Source organism: Microcaecilia unicolor, chromosome 1 (assembly GCF_901765095.1).
Source record: "Microcaecilia unicolor chromosome 1, aMicUni1.1, whole genome shotgun sequence".
Classification (NCBI taxonomy): domain Eukaryota; kingdom Metazoa; phylum Chordata; class Amphibia; order Gymnophiona; family Siphonopidae; genus Microcaecilia; species Microcaecilia unicolor.
This window is the reverse complement of record NC_044031.1, coordinates 708,260,037-708,276,470: the sequence shown is the minus strand read 5'-3', so window position 1 is coordinate 708,276,470 and position 16,434 is coordinate 708,260,037. Positions and strand designations below refer to the sequence as shown.

The 16,434-nt window shown below is 41.6% G+C and overlaps 1 protein-coding gene across 1 annotated transcript in view; it reads right to left on the bottom strand.

The window, feature by feature from the left end:
• Positions 1 to 16,434, bottom strand: part of DNAAF4 (dynein axonemal assembly factor 4) — a 63,020-nt gene that overhangs the window by 22,543 nt on the left and 24,043 nt on the right. Inside the window, 3 exon segments of the mRNA XM_030190412.1 lie at positions 1,665 to 1,669; positions 6,244 to 6,352; positions 8,584 to 8,720. Of these exon segments, the coding sequence (XP_030046272.1) occupies positions 1,665 to 1,669; positions 6,244 to 6,352; positions 8,584 to 8,720 (251 nt within the window).

Here is a 16,434-nt window from a genome sequence, read left to right as displayed (position 1 = left end):
ATTTATTTGTTTTATTTATTTAGATTTTGCTCACGCCTTTTTCAGTAGTAGCTCAAGGTGAGTTACATTCTCTTACTCAACACCCTCACTTATCACCCCTACCACTGTCTGTTCGTCTGTCCAATTTAGCTTGTGAGCTCTGCTGACCAGGGACTGTCTTTTCATGTTCATTTGTACAGCGCTGCGTAAGTCTAGTAGCGCTATAGAAATGTTTAATAGTAGTAGTAGTAGTTACATTCAGGTACACTGGATATTTATCTGTCCCAGGAGGGCTTACAATCTAAGCTTGTACCTGAGGCAATGGAGGGTTAAAGTACATAAGTACATAAGTAGTGCCATACTGGGAAAGACCAAGGTCCATCTAGCCCAGCATCCTGTCACCGACAGTGGCCAATCCAGGTCAAGGGCACCTGGCACGCTCCCCAAACGTAAAAACATTCCAGACAAGTTATACCTAAAAATGCGGAATTTTTCCAAGTCCATTTAATAGCGGTCTATGGACTTGTCCTTTAGGAACCTATCTAACCCCTTTTTAAACTCCGTCAAGCTAACCGCCCGTACCACGTTCTCCGGCAACGAATTCCAGAGTCTAATTACACGTTGGGTGAAGAAAAATTTTCTCCGATTCGTTTTAAATTTACCACACTGTAGCTTCAACTCATGCCCTCTAGTCCTAGTATTTTTGGATAGCGTGAACAGTCGCTTCACATCCACCCGATCCATTCCACTCATTATTTTATACACTTCTATCATATCTCCCCTCAGCCGTCTCTTCTCCAAGCTGAAAAGCCCTAGCCTTCTCAGCCTCTCTTCATAGGAAAGTCGTCCCATCCCCACTATCATTTTCGTCGCCCTTCGCTGTACCTTTTCCAATTCTACTATATCTTTTTTGAGATACGGAGACCAGTACTGAACACAATACTCCAGGTGCGGTCGCACCATGGAGCGATACAACGGCATTATAACATCCGCACACCTGGACTCCATACCCTTCCTAATAACACCCAACATTCTATTCGCTTTCCTAGCCGCAGCAGCACACTGAGCAGAAGGTTTCAGCGTATCATCGACGACGACACCCAGATCCCTTTCTTGATCCGTAACTCCTAACGCGGAACCTTGCAAGACGTAGCTATAATTCGGGTTCCTCTTACCCACATGCATCACTTTGCACTTGTCAACATTGAACTTCATCTGCCACTTGCACGCCCATTCTCCCAGTCTCACAAGGTCCTCCTGTAATCGTTCACATTCCTCCTGCGACTTGACGACCCTGAATAATTTTGTGTCATCGGCGAATTTAATTACCTCACTAGTTATTCCCATCTCTAGGTCATTTATAAATACATTAAAAAGCAACGGACCCAGCACAGACCCCTGCGGGACCCCACTAACTACCCTCCTCCACTGAGAATACTGGCCACGCATCCTACTCTCTGCTTCCTATCTTTCAACCAGTTCTTAATCCATAATAATACCCTACCTCCGATTCCATGACTCTGCAATTTCTTCAGGAGTCTTTCGTGCGGCACTTTGTCAAACGCCTTCTGAAAATCCAGATATACAATATCAACCGGCTCCCCATTGTCCACATGTTTGCTTACCCCCTCAAAAAATGCATTAGATTGGTGAGGCAAGACTTCCCTTCACTAAATCCGTGTGACTTTGTCTCATCAGTCCATGTTTTTGTATATGCTCTGCAATTTTATTCTTAATAATAGCCTCCACCATCTTGCCCGGCACCGACGTCAGACTCACCGGTCTATAATTTCCCGGATCTCCTCTGGAACCCTTCTTAAAAATCGGAGTAACATTGGCTACCCTCCAGTCTTCCGGTACTACACTCGATTTTAGGGACAGATTGCATATTTCTAACAGTAGCTCCGCAAGTTCATTTTTTAGTTCTATTAATACTCTGGGATGAATACCATCAGGTCCCGGTGATTTACTACTCTTCAGCTTGCTGAACTGACCCATTACATCCTCCAAGGTTACAGAGAATTTGTTTAGTTTTCTCCGACTCCCCCGCTTCAAATATTCTTTCCGGCACCGTGTCCCCCCCAAATCCTCCTCGGTGAAGACCGAAGCAAAGAATTCATTTAATTTCTCCGCTACGGCTTTGTCCTCCTTGATCGCCCCTTTAACACCATTTTCGTCCAGCGGCCCAACCGACTCTTTGGCCGGTTTCCTGCTTTTAATGTATCTAAAAAATTTTTACTATGTATTTTTGCTTCCAACGCTAATTTCTTCTCAAAGTCCTTTTTTGCCCTCCTTATCTCCGCTTTGCATTTGGCTTGGCATTCCTTATGATCTATCCTGTTACTTTCAGTTGGTTCTCTTCTCCACTTTCTGAAGGATTGTTTTTTGGCTCTAATGATTTCCTTTATCTTACTGTTTAGCCACGCCGGCTGACGTTTAGTCTTTTTTCCCTTTTTTCTAATACGTGGAATATATTTGTCCTGAACCTCCAGGATGGTGTTTTTAAACAGCATCCACGCCTGATGCAAGTTTTTTACTCTGCGAGCTGCTCCTTTCAGTCTTTTTTTCACCATTTTTCTCATTTTGTCGTAATCACCTTTTCTATAGTTAAACGCTAGCGTACTTGATTTCCTAGTTTCACTTCCTTCAATGCCAATATCAAAACCGATCATATTATGATCACTGTTATCAAGCGGCCCTCGTATCGTTACCCCCTGCACTAGATCATGAGCACCACTAAGGACTAAGTCTAGTATTTTTCCTTCTCTTGTCGGCTCCTGAACTAGCTGTTCCATGAAGCTGTCCTTGATTTCATCAAGAAATCCTATGTCCCTTGCGTGTACAGATGTTACATTAACCCAGTCTATATGCGGGTAATTGAAATCCCCCATTATTATTGTGTTGCCCAGTTTGTTTGCGTCCCTGATTTCCTTTAACATTTCCGCATCCGTCTGTTCGTCCTGGCCAGGCGGACGGTAGTACACTCCTATCACTATCCTTTTCCCCTTTGCACATGGAATTTCAATCCACAGTGATTCCAAGGAGTGTTTTGTTTCCTGCAGAATTTTCAATCTATTTGATTCAAGGCTCTCGTTAATATACAATGCTACCCCTCCACCAATCCGATTCACCCTATCACTACGATATAATTTGTACCCCGGTATGACAGTGTCCCACTGGTTATCCTCCTTCCACCAGGTCTCAGAGATGCCTATTATATCTAATTTTTCATTTAGTGCAATATATTCCAACTCCCCCCATCTTATTTCTTAGGCTCCTGGCATTCGCATATAGACATTTCAAACTATGTTTGTTGTTCCTAAGTACATCATGCTTAGTACTTGACAGTATTAATTGGCAATCTTTTGTCTGATTTTTATTGTTATTTAAAGATACCGGATCTACTACAATCTCTTTTGCAACCTCACTATCAGGATACTCTATCTTCCCTGTTATGGTGATATCTTTGAAAGATACCTTATCCCGAACCATGCTCTTTTGAGCGACTGTCGGCCTTCCCCCCATTTCTAGTTTAAAAGCTGCTCTATCTCCTTCTTAAACGCCGATGCCAGCAGCCTGGTCCCACTCTGGTTAAGATGGAGCCCATCCTTTCGGAATAGACTTGCCCAAGATCACAAGGAGCAGCAGTGGGATTTGAACTGGCCACCTCTGGATTACAAGACCGGTGCTCTAACCACTAGGCCACTCCACCACTCACCATTGATTCCCTGAACTCCCGACAGCCCTGATTTCTTCCCCCAAACCCTCGATCCAGTACCCAAGAACCCCCCCCCCCCACTACTAAGCCGCACACATAACGTGTCCATGCAACCCCTTCCAGACCCCCATAACGTGTCCATGCAACCCCTTCCAGACCCCCTAGGACCCCTTCCACCTCTGGGATTCACCTGGTGGTGATCCCTGGAAGTACAGTGATAGAGGCAGGAGTGATCCCCTTTTACTCTCACCCTGACTTCAAGCAACAAAATGTCTGCCATGAATCTTACAGTAGTCTTTAGGTATAATACTAAGGGGCATCCTTCTATATAAGGAGATTTAGCCATACAAAAGCAACAGAGGTGTCTGGTTCAAATCCTCCTGCTGCTCCTTGTGATCTTGGGCAAGTCACTTAACCCTCCATTGCCTCAGGTACAAACTTAAGACTGTGAGCCCTCCTGGGACAGAGAAATATCCAGAGTACCTGAATGTAACTCACCTTGAGCTACTACTGAAAAAGCTGTAAGGAAAATCTAAATAAATAAAATAAATAAATAACTAGGACTACTTCCTTCTGTAGTGGGCACAACTCCCCCCCCCCGTAATAAAGCTTTCAAAATAAGATTGCTGAAACCTGGAGGCCTAGTTAGTCATGATACCACAAGTTAAACTATTACCAAATGAACTATACTATATTAATGCTGAAAAATTCTTAACGACAGTGAATTGTGATTCATGCTCTTAAATAAAAGAGGAAGAAAAAAAGTCTCATACTATGTTGGGTGTTAATCAATTTATGCACCTCCAGCTCTCAATCATCGGCTTTTCAAAAAACCTCCCCTTCTTCATTTATTATTATTTCAGAAATCTTGCACTTCTTATGTATAAATGTTCTTTTTAATTTTTTTTTACTTCATTTCAGTTGTTGAATGTCAAACTGGTCACCCCAACGCTGGCCACCGTTTTGCAGTGCCTTGTCCAGCTGCTTCGGGGGAAACGACCTTAATATAACTTCATAGGTTCACAGGTTCACTATTTCAAATAGTGTGATGGTCGGATGTGAACCTGTGAATTTATATTAAGGTCATTCCCCCTGAAGCAGTTTAACTCTGAAGTTAAGTAAAAAAAATTTTAAAAGAACATTTATACATAAAAAGTGCAAGATTTTTGAAATAATAATAAATGAAGAAGGGGAAGGTTTTTGAAAAGCCGATGGTTAAGAGCTGGAGGTGCATACATTGATTGACACGCGCCATAGTTCTGAGGGTTTTTTTTCCTCCTTTTTTTATTTAACAGTGTGAATCACAATTCACTGTCGTTAAGAATTTTTCAGCACTAATAGAGTGGAGTTCATTTGATAATAGTTAATGTGGATTACTTCACTCCTCTTGATTTGAGATTTGTGATTACAAGTTACAAGAAATCATCAATTACACAGTGTGGAATTCTAGTGAGACCTGGACTCACCAATTCAATTTATGGACTTGATACTAAATTATTTAGGTGGAATATCAATCTAATGAAATGAAATAAATTACAAACAAAAAATTATAACACATAATAGCATAAATACAAACTGATTTCACATCAGTTATTTTTTCTACTAATGCCCAGAAGACTCCCAGCACTTCAAGAAACGTGGCAGGATGAGGTTGGCCATAAATACCTTTTGAACTGTGATCGACATGCCGTGGACCTGGACACAATATCTCTAGCTGTTCCATCTGTCGGAAGATGACATCTAAGGGTCTCTGTGGCCATTAAGAGCAGAAGAAAAAAGCTCTTTTTTAAAGTATTTTAATTGTGGCCCAAGTGCATGGAACTTTGCAGGCTGCGACATACTTATTGGACCAGCACAAGAATTACTGACAGATGGTGCAGTATGCAAGCTTCAGATGTGGTCAGGTTTTTTTATGCAGTGACTAGAAGAATCCAGTCACATACAACCAAGCAGGGAAAGGCCATGAGTGTTACAGATAGGAGACTGAACCTACAGTATTTGAGTACTTTGCTACTACTACTTATCATTTCTATAGCGCTACTAGACGTACACAGCGCTGTACACTAGACATGAAGAGACAGTACCTGCTTGACAGAGCTTACAATTAGGACAGACAAACAGGACAAATAAGGGATAAGAGAATTACTAAGGTGAGAATGATAAAACATGAGTACTGAATAAGTGAGTAAGGGTTAGGAGTTAAATACAGCATCAAAAGGTGGGCTTTTAGCTAGATTTGAAGACGGCCATAGATGGAGCTTGATGTACCGGCTCAGGAAGTCTATTCCAGGCATATGGTGCAGCAAGATAAAAGGAACGGAGTCTGGAGTTAGCGGTGGAGAAGAAGGGTGCATATAAGAGAGATTTACCCAGTGAACAGAGTTCCCAGGAAGGAGTGTAGGGAGAAATTAAAAACAACATATAATAGACTGGAACAATCTGGGTAGATTTAGTTCTATACTTTCCTACACCAGGAAGCTAAAGAGCACCTTGTGACATATACTGCACATATATAGTTTGAAATGGAGTTTTATGTTCAGTCTTACTTTCCTTATCTTTTAACCATTCAGGATTTTTTTCCTCTTCTGTTAGGTCTTTCAATGCCAGATCATCAGCATCAATTGTTCTCCTAGCTTCTGCTTGCTTTTGTAGCCACTGTGAAAAAGAGAACACTGCAACTAAAATACACTGCCAACAGGAGTTACTTCACTGGACCTTAAATTTTCTTTTGATTCTAGAAGACAGGAAAGAATTATCTCTTCTTCTTACAGGAAACAGAAAAGACCTGCTGCAGTTATACATACAAGTATGATTTATAAGAGCCTATACTCCCCTGGCTATTAAAGAACCTGCCTTGTACTATACCTTTATTAGCAGGAAAAAATGAAAAGTTGAGAATCAGAAATGCTATACAATTAGAGAAAAAAGGAGAGGTCAACTGTAAAAGAACATAAGAATGGCCATACTGGGCCAGACCAATGGTCCATCCAGCCCAGTATCCTGTTTCCAACAGTGATCAATCCAGGTCACAAGTTACTTGGCTGAATCCCAAATAGTAGCAACATTCCACTTTACCGTTCTCAGGGCAAGCAGTGGCTTTCCCCATATCTATCTCAATAGCAGATGTTTGGACAAGCTCCTGGAGGAAAAGTCCATACTTTTTTAAACCCAGATATGCTAACCACTGTAACCACATCCTCCAGCAACAAGTTCCAGAGCTTAACTATTTGTTGAGTGAAAAAATATTTCCTCCTATTTGTTTTAAAAGTAGTACCATGTAACTTCATTGAGTGACCCGTAGTCTTTGTTATCAATGCAAAATCCTAATTTATTGTGATACAGAGGATAGCTACTACTATTACTACTAATCACTTCCATAGTGCCACTAGATGTACACAACACTGTACACATTATATGCAGGTACTTTCTCTATCCCTAGAGGGCTCACAATCTTAAGTTTTTGTACCTGGGGTAATGCCCTTACTGTAGCAATGAAGTGACATATCCCAGGTCACCCACAGAAAGATATAAACAGGATGGAGTCAGTCCAGAAGGCAGCTACAGAATTGGTAAGCGGTCTCCATCTAAAATTTATAGGGACAGGCTTATGAACCTCAACTGGAAGAAAGGCGGGAGAAATATGATAATGTTTAAATACCTCTGTGGCATTAAATGTATAGGTGAGCCTTTTTCAAATAAAGGAAAACTCTGGAATGAGAGGGCATAGGATTAAGTTAGGAGGAATAGGCTTAGGAGGAATCTAAGAAAATACTCTTTCACGAAGTGTGGTGGATGTGTGGAATGGCCTCCTGGTGGAGGTCATGGAGACAGGGACTTGTGTCAGAATTTAAAAAAGCATGGGACAGGTACGTGGGATCCCTTAGAAAAAGGAGGAGTTAGTGGTTACTGTTGATGGACAGACTGGGATGGGCCATTTGGCCCTTATCTGTTGTCATGTTTGTATATTTCTAAATTATCATATTACCCCTATTTGAAGGAGTTGCATTTGATCACAGATAATGAACAACAATGGCAGAACTCTGAATGTCAAACAACACTGAACAATTAACAATAATGCCAATTATGTTGAAGCACCTCAAGATCATCTCAGCCATTGTTAGATAGCCCCTCGCTATGCTCTGCTAGACTACTGATTTCCAGAATGAGAGTTTTTAGCTTTTATGCCTCCATCTCTGGGCTGTTTACCCCCAGGAAATTAAGCATGGCTATTTGGAACAAGCTTCTTAGCAGTAAGAATAGAGGCCAGTAGTTAGTCGCTGGCTCTGTGGGTTGTTGTTTTTTTTTTGTTTGTTTTTAACTTTCCATTTTATGGGTGACTTTTCAAGGGATTTTATTCCATTTCAATATTGTATTTGTATTGAACTGCTTTTAGTTGTAACTTGCTCTGAGATATTTAGGAAATGGCAAGAAATCAAAATAAACAAAATCAACAAACTACTAGATATGTAGTAACTAAACCTTTACCATTTTTAGACCACAAAAAATAGAGGAGGAGGAGGAGAAAAAGTGGCCAGCAAGTCCTCAATCCCCTCCACCTCCCCTCCTTACAACTGACCACCAATTTGTGCAATTTCCAAAATACTAGGTGGCAGTTGCGAGCATAAAACATGAGCAATGAGAAAGGATCACAGCACAGACTTAGGACATTCCTTTGTTATTCTCTGATCCTAGTTAATTCAGCTTAAACTATGATTATTTCTAAACTGAGCTCTTGGAGAACACTATCCTCCGCCACTGAAGACCTGGTTCCCAGAAGAGTTCCTTGCAGGCTAAGAAAGGTTCTGCTAATCTAAGCCCTACATCTGTGTTATGTTACCCCTCAGGTCCAAGTGGCCCAGTGTTGATCATTTTTCAGCTGACCCTACCTCCTCCTCTTCCATAATGAGAGATTCTCTGAGAGCTGTAGGGAAGGTCAGGGGCGTGAAATGTATTTTAATGCTTCCAGCAGACCGAGGGGCAGGCAAAGATATTTCTTCCAGCTTTTTGGAGAATATATTTCCAACTGTAAACACAGGATTGCAGAAAAAAATACTATAAGAAATTCTGTTCATGCTTATACAAACAAGAGCTGCTAAAATATTTACAATATTGGGCTATACATCCCAGAGGTTCCTCCCCCCCCCCCCCCCCCATTTTCCCCCATTATTTCTCTATAATTCCCAAGAGCATAACTACATTCTTATGGAAATGGATCCCAATTGTAGCTCCGAGCCCAGCAGTGCACCTGCAGGTAGATCGTTAGATTAAAATCCCACTATGGCTCTCAAATCAGGAAAATCTGAAATACAAACAGTAGTTTGTATCTTAATGTAAATTTATATTATTAAAGCTATTATTAAGACTTCATTTGGATTTTAAAATAATTTTTATATTGTGGGGTTTTTGCCAGATATTGAAACAGTTTAGGAGGAGGTAATTTGAGAATTTCATTTGGCTAGCAGAGGCCAGAACACATGAAGACCATGCTAAGGGACTGAACTTTGTAATAGGCTTTTTAAAGGAAGAAAAGAAGCACAAGAAAATAACAACCAAATTAATTCAGTAAAAAGAAGCCCAATATATAGGGAGGAATTCCTATAAAGCATGAAAATATTCAGCAGCCCATATAGTTGCAAAATACATGGGTCATTTAACATGTTTACTTCACACAAATTTTCAAAAAGAAAGAAACAATGTTTTTACTTAAAAATAAGTACGTGCAAAATTTTGTACATATTTGTGTAGGCAGCAGGAGTAAAATATAGTATGTATATTTTTGGTCGATTTCTCTCTCCCAATGTCTACTTTTCCCACAACTAAAGTACATAACATTTGAATGAAATCTGTCAAACATCCAATTCATCTCCCCAACCCCAACTTACCCCTTCCCCCCACCAACTATCAAACTTTAACCATTCTTCATTATTGTTTGTTTGTTTTTTTAAATACCCAGATATTCAGCGCTGGACCATAGCCAGATGTCGAATATCTACGTATTTGCCAGCTATCATTAGTTATGCAGATACTGCAAACATTGAGCGCCAGTACCCAGATAGCTTCTGGTTCTGCCTCAGCTCTGGCCCAGGACCGCCCCAGCACTATCTGAATAGTGCCAAAGCGATCCGACATGACATTCAGTGCCATTATCCAGATAATATTGTTGAATATCGCCAACTAGGCCCACTGAGCACTAGTTATCTGGTAGCAGATGCTTCTACCTGAATAATTATCAATGTTTTTTTCATCAACATGGAGGACTGCATAAGGCACACAAGTGGGTGACTTCAAAGTTCACAGCTGCTTAGTTTGGATATAAAAGTTTGTCCATTGTCCAGGAACAGTTTATTTATATAGAAAGGTGTGAGAGTAACCCATGTTAGAAAGACACACTGACCAGAACATCTCAGCTGAATGTACTGTCTCTGATTGTGTACTGGTGCAAGCAGTAGTGTAAAATGAAGGCATGAAGCAAGAACCAAGAGCTGCTTTACATATGCTGTTCAGCAAAGCAGATTTTCCTGGCTAGAAGGTTACCAGTTTATTCATAACAAAATTGAATGCAGAGTTCTAGCCAATTTACCAGAATTTGACTACTGGGATAGCAAGTCTGTTGGGGGTCAAAGGAGACAACTACACAAATTTTCTGATTAATTCAGTTCTCTTAAGATAGTAAAGGAAAATAATTATTTCAATCCACAGAGTGAAGGGACTTCTTGTGTGGATTGTTATAAGATTTAGGATAAAATGTAGGGAGCACAATTTCCTCATTGACATGGAAAGATGTGACCACTTTTGGTAAGAACTAAGGATGCGTAATTAGAACTACTTGTGATTAAACCAAGTATACAGTTCATAGGTGACCACGGCTTGAAGTTGAATTATTCGTCTAGCCAAACAAACTGCTACTAGAAATCAAGGCCAGCCTTAGCAATTGTAGGGTCCTGTATGGACCAATTTGATGCACTCTCCCCCCTCTCCCTCCCCCAATATACTAGAGCCTGTTCCAATTCAGGAAAGGAATGGGGGCCTCTAAACCAGATACTTCCTGATTCCTAAAAAGACAGGAGGACTATGCCATACTTTGTTATTGTGCTACTCATTTGCTCTCCTCCTCCCTGTTCCTCTCTACCCTGTAATTCCCTTGCCTGTAATGTCTTGTCTGTCTGTTTTACCTAGATTGTAAGCTCTTTGAGCAGGGACTGTCTCTCTATGTCAAGTGTTCAGCGCTGCGTGCGTCTGGTAGCGCTATATAAATGCTATTAGTAGTAGTATTGTTATTTGAATATTTTTACTGCTGTAACTGTCTATTGCTTATGTTTGATTTATTCTTACTGTACACCGCCTTGAGTGAATGCTTTGAAAAAGACAGTAAATAAATCCTAAGAAATCAAACATATAAATGACAAGTGACCGACTCACCCGCAAATGCGCAGTAGAGACTTCCCTCTCTGTCCTGCCCTGCCCTCGCATCAAGACATGACGACGTCAGAGGGCGGAACAGAGAAGGAAATGGACGCTGCCACTGGAGCCTGGAGATGAAGCAACATCGCCAGCGCACCAACCCCCACCCCACCCCCCCGCATCCCCGACGTCGTTGCCGCTCCCGCCCCCCCACCGTATCGGGCCCCCTCCACTTACATGACAGTGCCTCTCACCTCCGTGTGGAAGCGCTGCAGGCAGCAGCAGAGCTATCTGCTGCTGCCTGTAGTGCTTTCACACAGAGGTGAGAGGCGCTCTCATGTCAGTGCAGGGGCCCGGCACGGAGGAAGGAGGGAGCGGCGGCGAGGAGGGTTGCTGGACATGGGGAGAGAGCAGAGCAGAGAGGAGGGTTGCTGGACATGGGGGGAGGGCAGGGAGAGAGCAGGGGGGAGGCCAAGGGAAAGAGGAGGTTTGCTGGATATGGGGGGAGGGCAGGGGAGAGAGGAGGGTCAGTGGACGGGGTGAGGCCAGGGGAGACAGGAGGGCTGCTGGACATGGAGGGGAGGGCAGGGGAGAGAGCAGGGTTGCTGGACATGGGGGGCGGGCAGGGGAGAGAGGAGGTTTGCTGGATATGGATGGATGGATGGAGGTGAGAATTATTACATTTAGCAAAACACAAATCTCGCCCGTTTTAACGGGCTTAACGGGTAGTAAATAAATAAAATATTAGAGCTCAGAGTCCTCATCCTATTCAAAGATTTCAAATGATGCACAAATCATTTATGGAACAAACACTGCAACCGAAATAGGAGTCTGACAGGGGAGGGGTTCTTCACAGCAGAAATGGGTGCTACAGAGACACAAATAAAGAAGGCTACAAAATAGTGCCATCCCTCCGAGACGCATGAAGCCAAAGAGTGAGAGCAATTGAGAGGGAGATGTAAGGGCTGGCCAGGGAGGCAGATGAGATGCTAAAGGGAAGGACTGGGTACGGGTAATGGTCTGTATGCAGAAAGAACTGGAGGTATTGTTTGCAATGGAATGAAGTCAGGTTGTGCATATAATCATCTTTGTGATCCAGCAGGCACAGTTTACCTTACCAAGTAAAGGAGGATGGAGGGAAGAGTATTCATCTTGAACTTTTCTTTACAGAGGAATACGATGAGGTCTCTGAGCTCTAATATGGGAGAAAGCCCTCCCGTCTTTTTAGGAACCAGGATGTACCTGGTTTAGATGCCCAAATTCCTTTCCTGAATTGGAATAGGCTCTATAGTATTAGTCTACAGCAACAGTGTGACTTCTTCCCCAGTTGCTCCTGCCCATGCCATCTCCACTGCCAAAATGGTTGCCATGACCTAGGAAGAGGGAGCTGAGGCTGCTACTGTTTGGGGGCAGGGCCAGTTTCAGTTTCTATTTGGCCAAAACCAAGCAGTGATTTTCAGACACAGATTCAGCTTCAGCCAAAACCAGAAAAAGCAATTTCAGTACCTTTAACTGTGATTGTAGTAGTCAAGCAATAGAAGGCTCTTCTAGTTGTGAAGGCATGGCCTGCTTCAATTGCCCTCTTTCTGCCTGTGAGGTTTACTTACGTTAATGGTGAGCCTGTTTTGATTGCTTAACAAAAGAGAATAAAACTTGATCTACACTAGTAGAAATTGAGTAATGCTTCTTTGTCTAGAGGCTGATGTAGACAGTGGGGGTACAGTCAACACGAGTTAAGGTCAAACATGTGTAAGGTCTCTTACTTTATGACCAAAAAGGGAGTCTTTAGAACATGGAACACTGCTAAACTCATATGAGCATCTTCCTAGAAGCCAGATACATGCAGCCATACAAAAAAGTCTGGCAGCAAAAGTGGAAGCTGTAATTCTTGAAAAATATGGAATATGTCACACATTGTGTAAGATGGGTTCTATATTCATCTGCTTTGGCCAGGTGGGAGCCAATTCAGGCTGTAACTGGAGCAAGAGGGTGAATGGGAAAATTGCATTCTTTGGGAAATGTCAAGTATATACTGAACCATGTCTATATGTTTTTCTGGCTTCTTAAGATCTAGGTCGTATCAAGTCAAACAATCAGGTGTACTTTCTTCCACTTGGTTTCCTGGCTGTGGGGTCCCTCTCTTTCCCCTATGTTGTTTAACATTATGATGATACCTCTTGGTCAGCTTTTAGAAAAACATGGTCTTTTGACATACATATATGCTGATGTCACCATTTATATCCCATTCTCTAAGAAATTACTCGACATAACGCACATGATTAGTCTAGGAATAAAACTTATGGAATCGTGGGCTTCTAATTTCAAACTAAAACTTAATACAGATAAAACTAAGTTTCTAATTATAACTAATGAGAATTGGGACTTGATATACCGTCTTTCTGAGGTTTTTGCAACTATATTCAAAGCAGTTTACATATGTTCAGGTACTTAAGTTGTACCAGGGGCAATGGAGGGTTAAGTGACTTGCCCAGAGTGACAAGGAGCTTCAGTGGGAATCGAACTCAGTTCCCCAGGCTCAAAGTCCACTGCACTAACCACTAGGTCACCATCCTATGAATCTTGCCTGACTAATTTACTTCAATTCTTTGAAGGAGTAAACAACATGTGGACAAAGGGGAACCGGTTGATATTGTGTATCTGGATTTTCAAAAGGCGTTTGACAAGGTACCTCATGAAAGGCTACAGAGGAAATTGGAGGGTCATGGGATAGGAGGAAATGTCCTATTGTGGATTAAAACTGGTTGAAGGATAGGAAACAGAGTGGGGTTAAATGGGCAGTATTCACAATGGAGAAGGGTAGTTAGTAGGGTTCCTCAGGGGTCTGTGCTAGGACCGCTGCTTTTAATATATTTATAAATGATTTGGAGATAGGAGTAACTAGCAAGGTAATTAAATTTGCTGATGACACAAAGTTATTCAAAGTTGTTAAATCGCAACAGGATTGTGAAAAATTACAAGAGGACCTTACGAGACTGGGAGACTGGGCGGCTAAATGGCAGATGACGTTTAATGTGAGCAAGTGCAAGGTGATGCATGTGGAAAAAAAAGAACCCGAATTATAGCTACATCATGCAAGGTTCCACGTTAGGAGTTACGGACCAAGAAAGGGATCTGGGTGTCGTCGTCGATAATACACTGAAACCGTCTGCTCAGTGTGCTGCTGCTGCGGCTAGGAAAGCGAATAGAATGTTGGGTATATTAGGAAAGGTGTGGAAACGGTGTGAGGATGTTATAATGCCGTTGTATCGCTCCATGGTGCGACCGCACCTTGAGTATTGTGTTCAATCTGGTCGCCGCATCTCAAGAAAGATATAGTAGAATTGGAAAGGTGCAGCGAAGGGCGACTAAAATGATAGCAGGGATGGGACGACTTCCCTATAAAGAAAGATTAAGGAGGTTAGGGCTATTCAGCTTGGAGAAGAGACGGCTGAGGGGAGACATGATAGAGGTATATAAATAACGAGTGGAGTGGAACAGGTGGATGTGAAGCGTCTGTTCACGCTTTCCAAAAATACTAGAACTAGGGGCATGCGATGAAACTACAGTGTAGTAAATTTAAAACAAATCAGAGAAAATTTTTCTTCACCCAACGTATAATTAAACTCTGGAATTCGTTGCCGGAGAAAGTTGTGAAGGCGGTTAGCTTAGCAGAGTTTAAAAAGGGGTTGGACGGTTTCCTAAAGGACAAGTCCATAAACCGCTACTAAATGGACTTGGGAAAAATCCACAATTCCGGGAATAACATGTATAGAATGTTTGTACGTTGGGAAGCTTGCCAGGTGCCCTTGGCCTGGATTGGCCGCTGTCGTGGACAGGATGCTGGGCTCAATGGACCCTTGGTCTTTTCCCAGTATGGCATTACTTATGTAAGAACAAAACCTATTCCCTTGAGTCATCAATGAAAATCTTGGGAGTCACAATAGATTGTTTCCTCACCCTTGAAAATCAAGTCTCTATGTTGACCTAGAGTGTCTTTCAATCACTTTGGAAGCTAAAGAGATTGAGGCCATTTTCTCTAACTCTGTCTTTTGTACTTTGGTTCAATCCTTGTCCTCACCAAATTCGACTATTGCAATTCCAGCTATGCTGGACTTAAAGGTGCTCTTCTCAAAAAATTACAAACAGCTCAAAATACTGCTGCTCATCTTATATGTAGATCTCGCTTCACCAAAGCCACTCCTCTTTTATATGAGCTACATTGATTACCATTAAGAGATAGAATATCTTTCAAATTATGCATTTTTATTCACCAAATTCTGTTTGGTCAAGCTCCATCATATATGAATAATCTTATTGAATATGCTGTTTCATCATCTAGAGAATATCTTGTCTTACATTTCCCCATCTGTAAGAATGTGATATATAAAACAATTGCTCTGCTAATGTCTCTATCGAGGCACCAAAATTTGGAATTCTCTTCCTAAATCAATCAAGTTTACAGATGATTACCTAACTTTTAGAAGTCTTCTAAAAAGACATTTCTTCAGTCTAGCCTTTCTGAATACAAAGAACTGTATTTGAATTTTACCCATACCCTTTTCTTAATCTCGTTTCCCCATCTAGACCTAATTATGCTTTCACCTATCCACCCTTCATTATTTGTTTGTCCTTGAGATAGTTCTAACTCCCTGGTTACTTACTGCACATGTATTAATTTGCTTCTTGAACTTACTGTAATTTGTGTTATATTCTGTATATTATTATGTTTTATTCACTTTATTGTTTATAAGCCATATGAAACTTAGTCTATTTCGGGCTAATGTGGGGTATAAATGTAATAAATAAATGTAAAGCTGAAGAACTTTGCAGTTTGTGCAAAATATTCCAGAATGCAGTGCTATGCGCTCAAAGGCCTTCTTCATTGCCACTGATGAATGGGAAAGTTGGATTTTATTGAATCCAGGTACCAGTTGAACTGCATACTTTGTTTGTTTGTTTGTTTGTTTTTTTTTGGGGGGGGGGGGGGTTCAGGTTGAATTGTTAGTAAGGCTTACCATATACAACCTTGTAAAAGGCCCTGAACTGGTATGTGGTGTCTGGGGGTTCTGCTTCATAAAGTACATAAGTATAGCCATAATGGGAAAGACCAAAGGTCCATCGAGTCCAGCATCCTGTTTCCAACAGTGGGCAATCCATCTGGCTATGGTCACAAATACCTGGCAAGATCCCAAAAATATACAAAACATTTTATACTGCTTATCCCAGAAATAGTGGATTTTCCTCAAGTCCATTTAATAATGGTCTATGGACTTTTCCATTAGGAAGCCATCCAAACCTTTTTTAACTCCGCTAAGCTAACCGCCTTTACCACATTC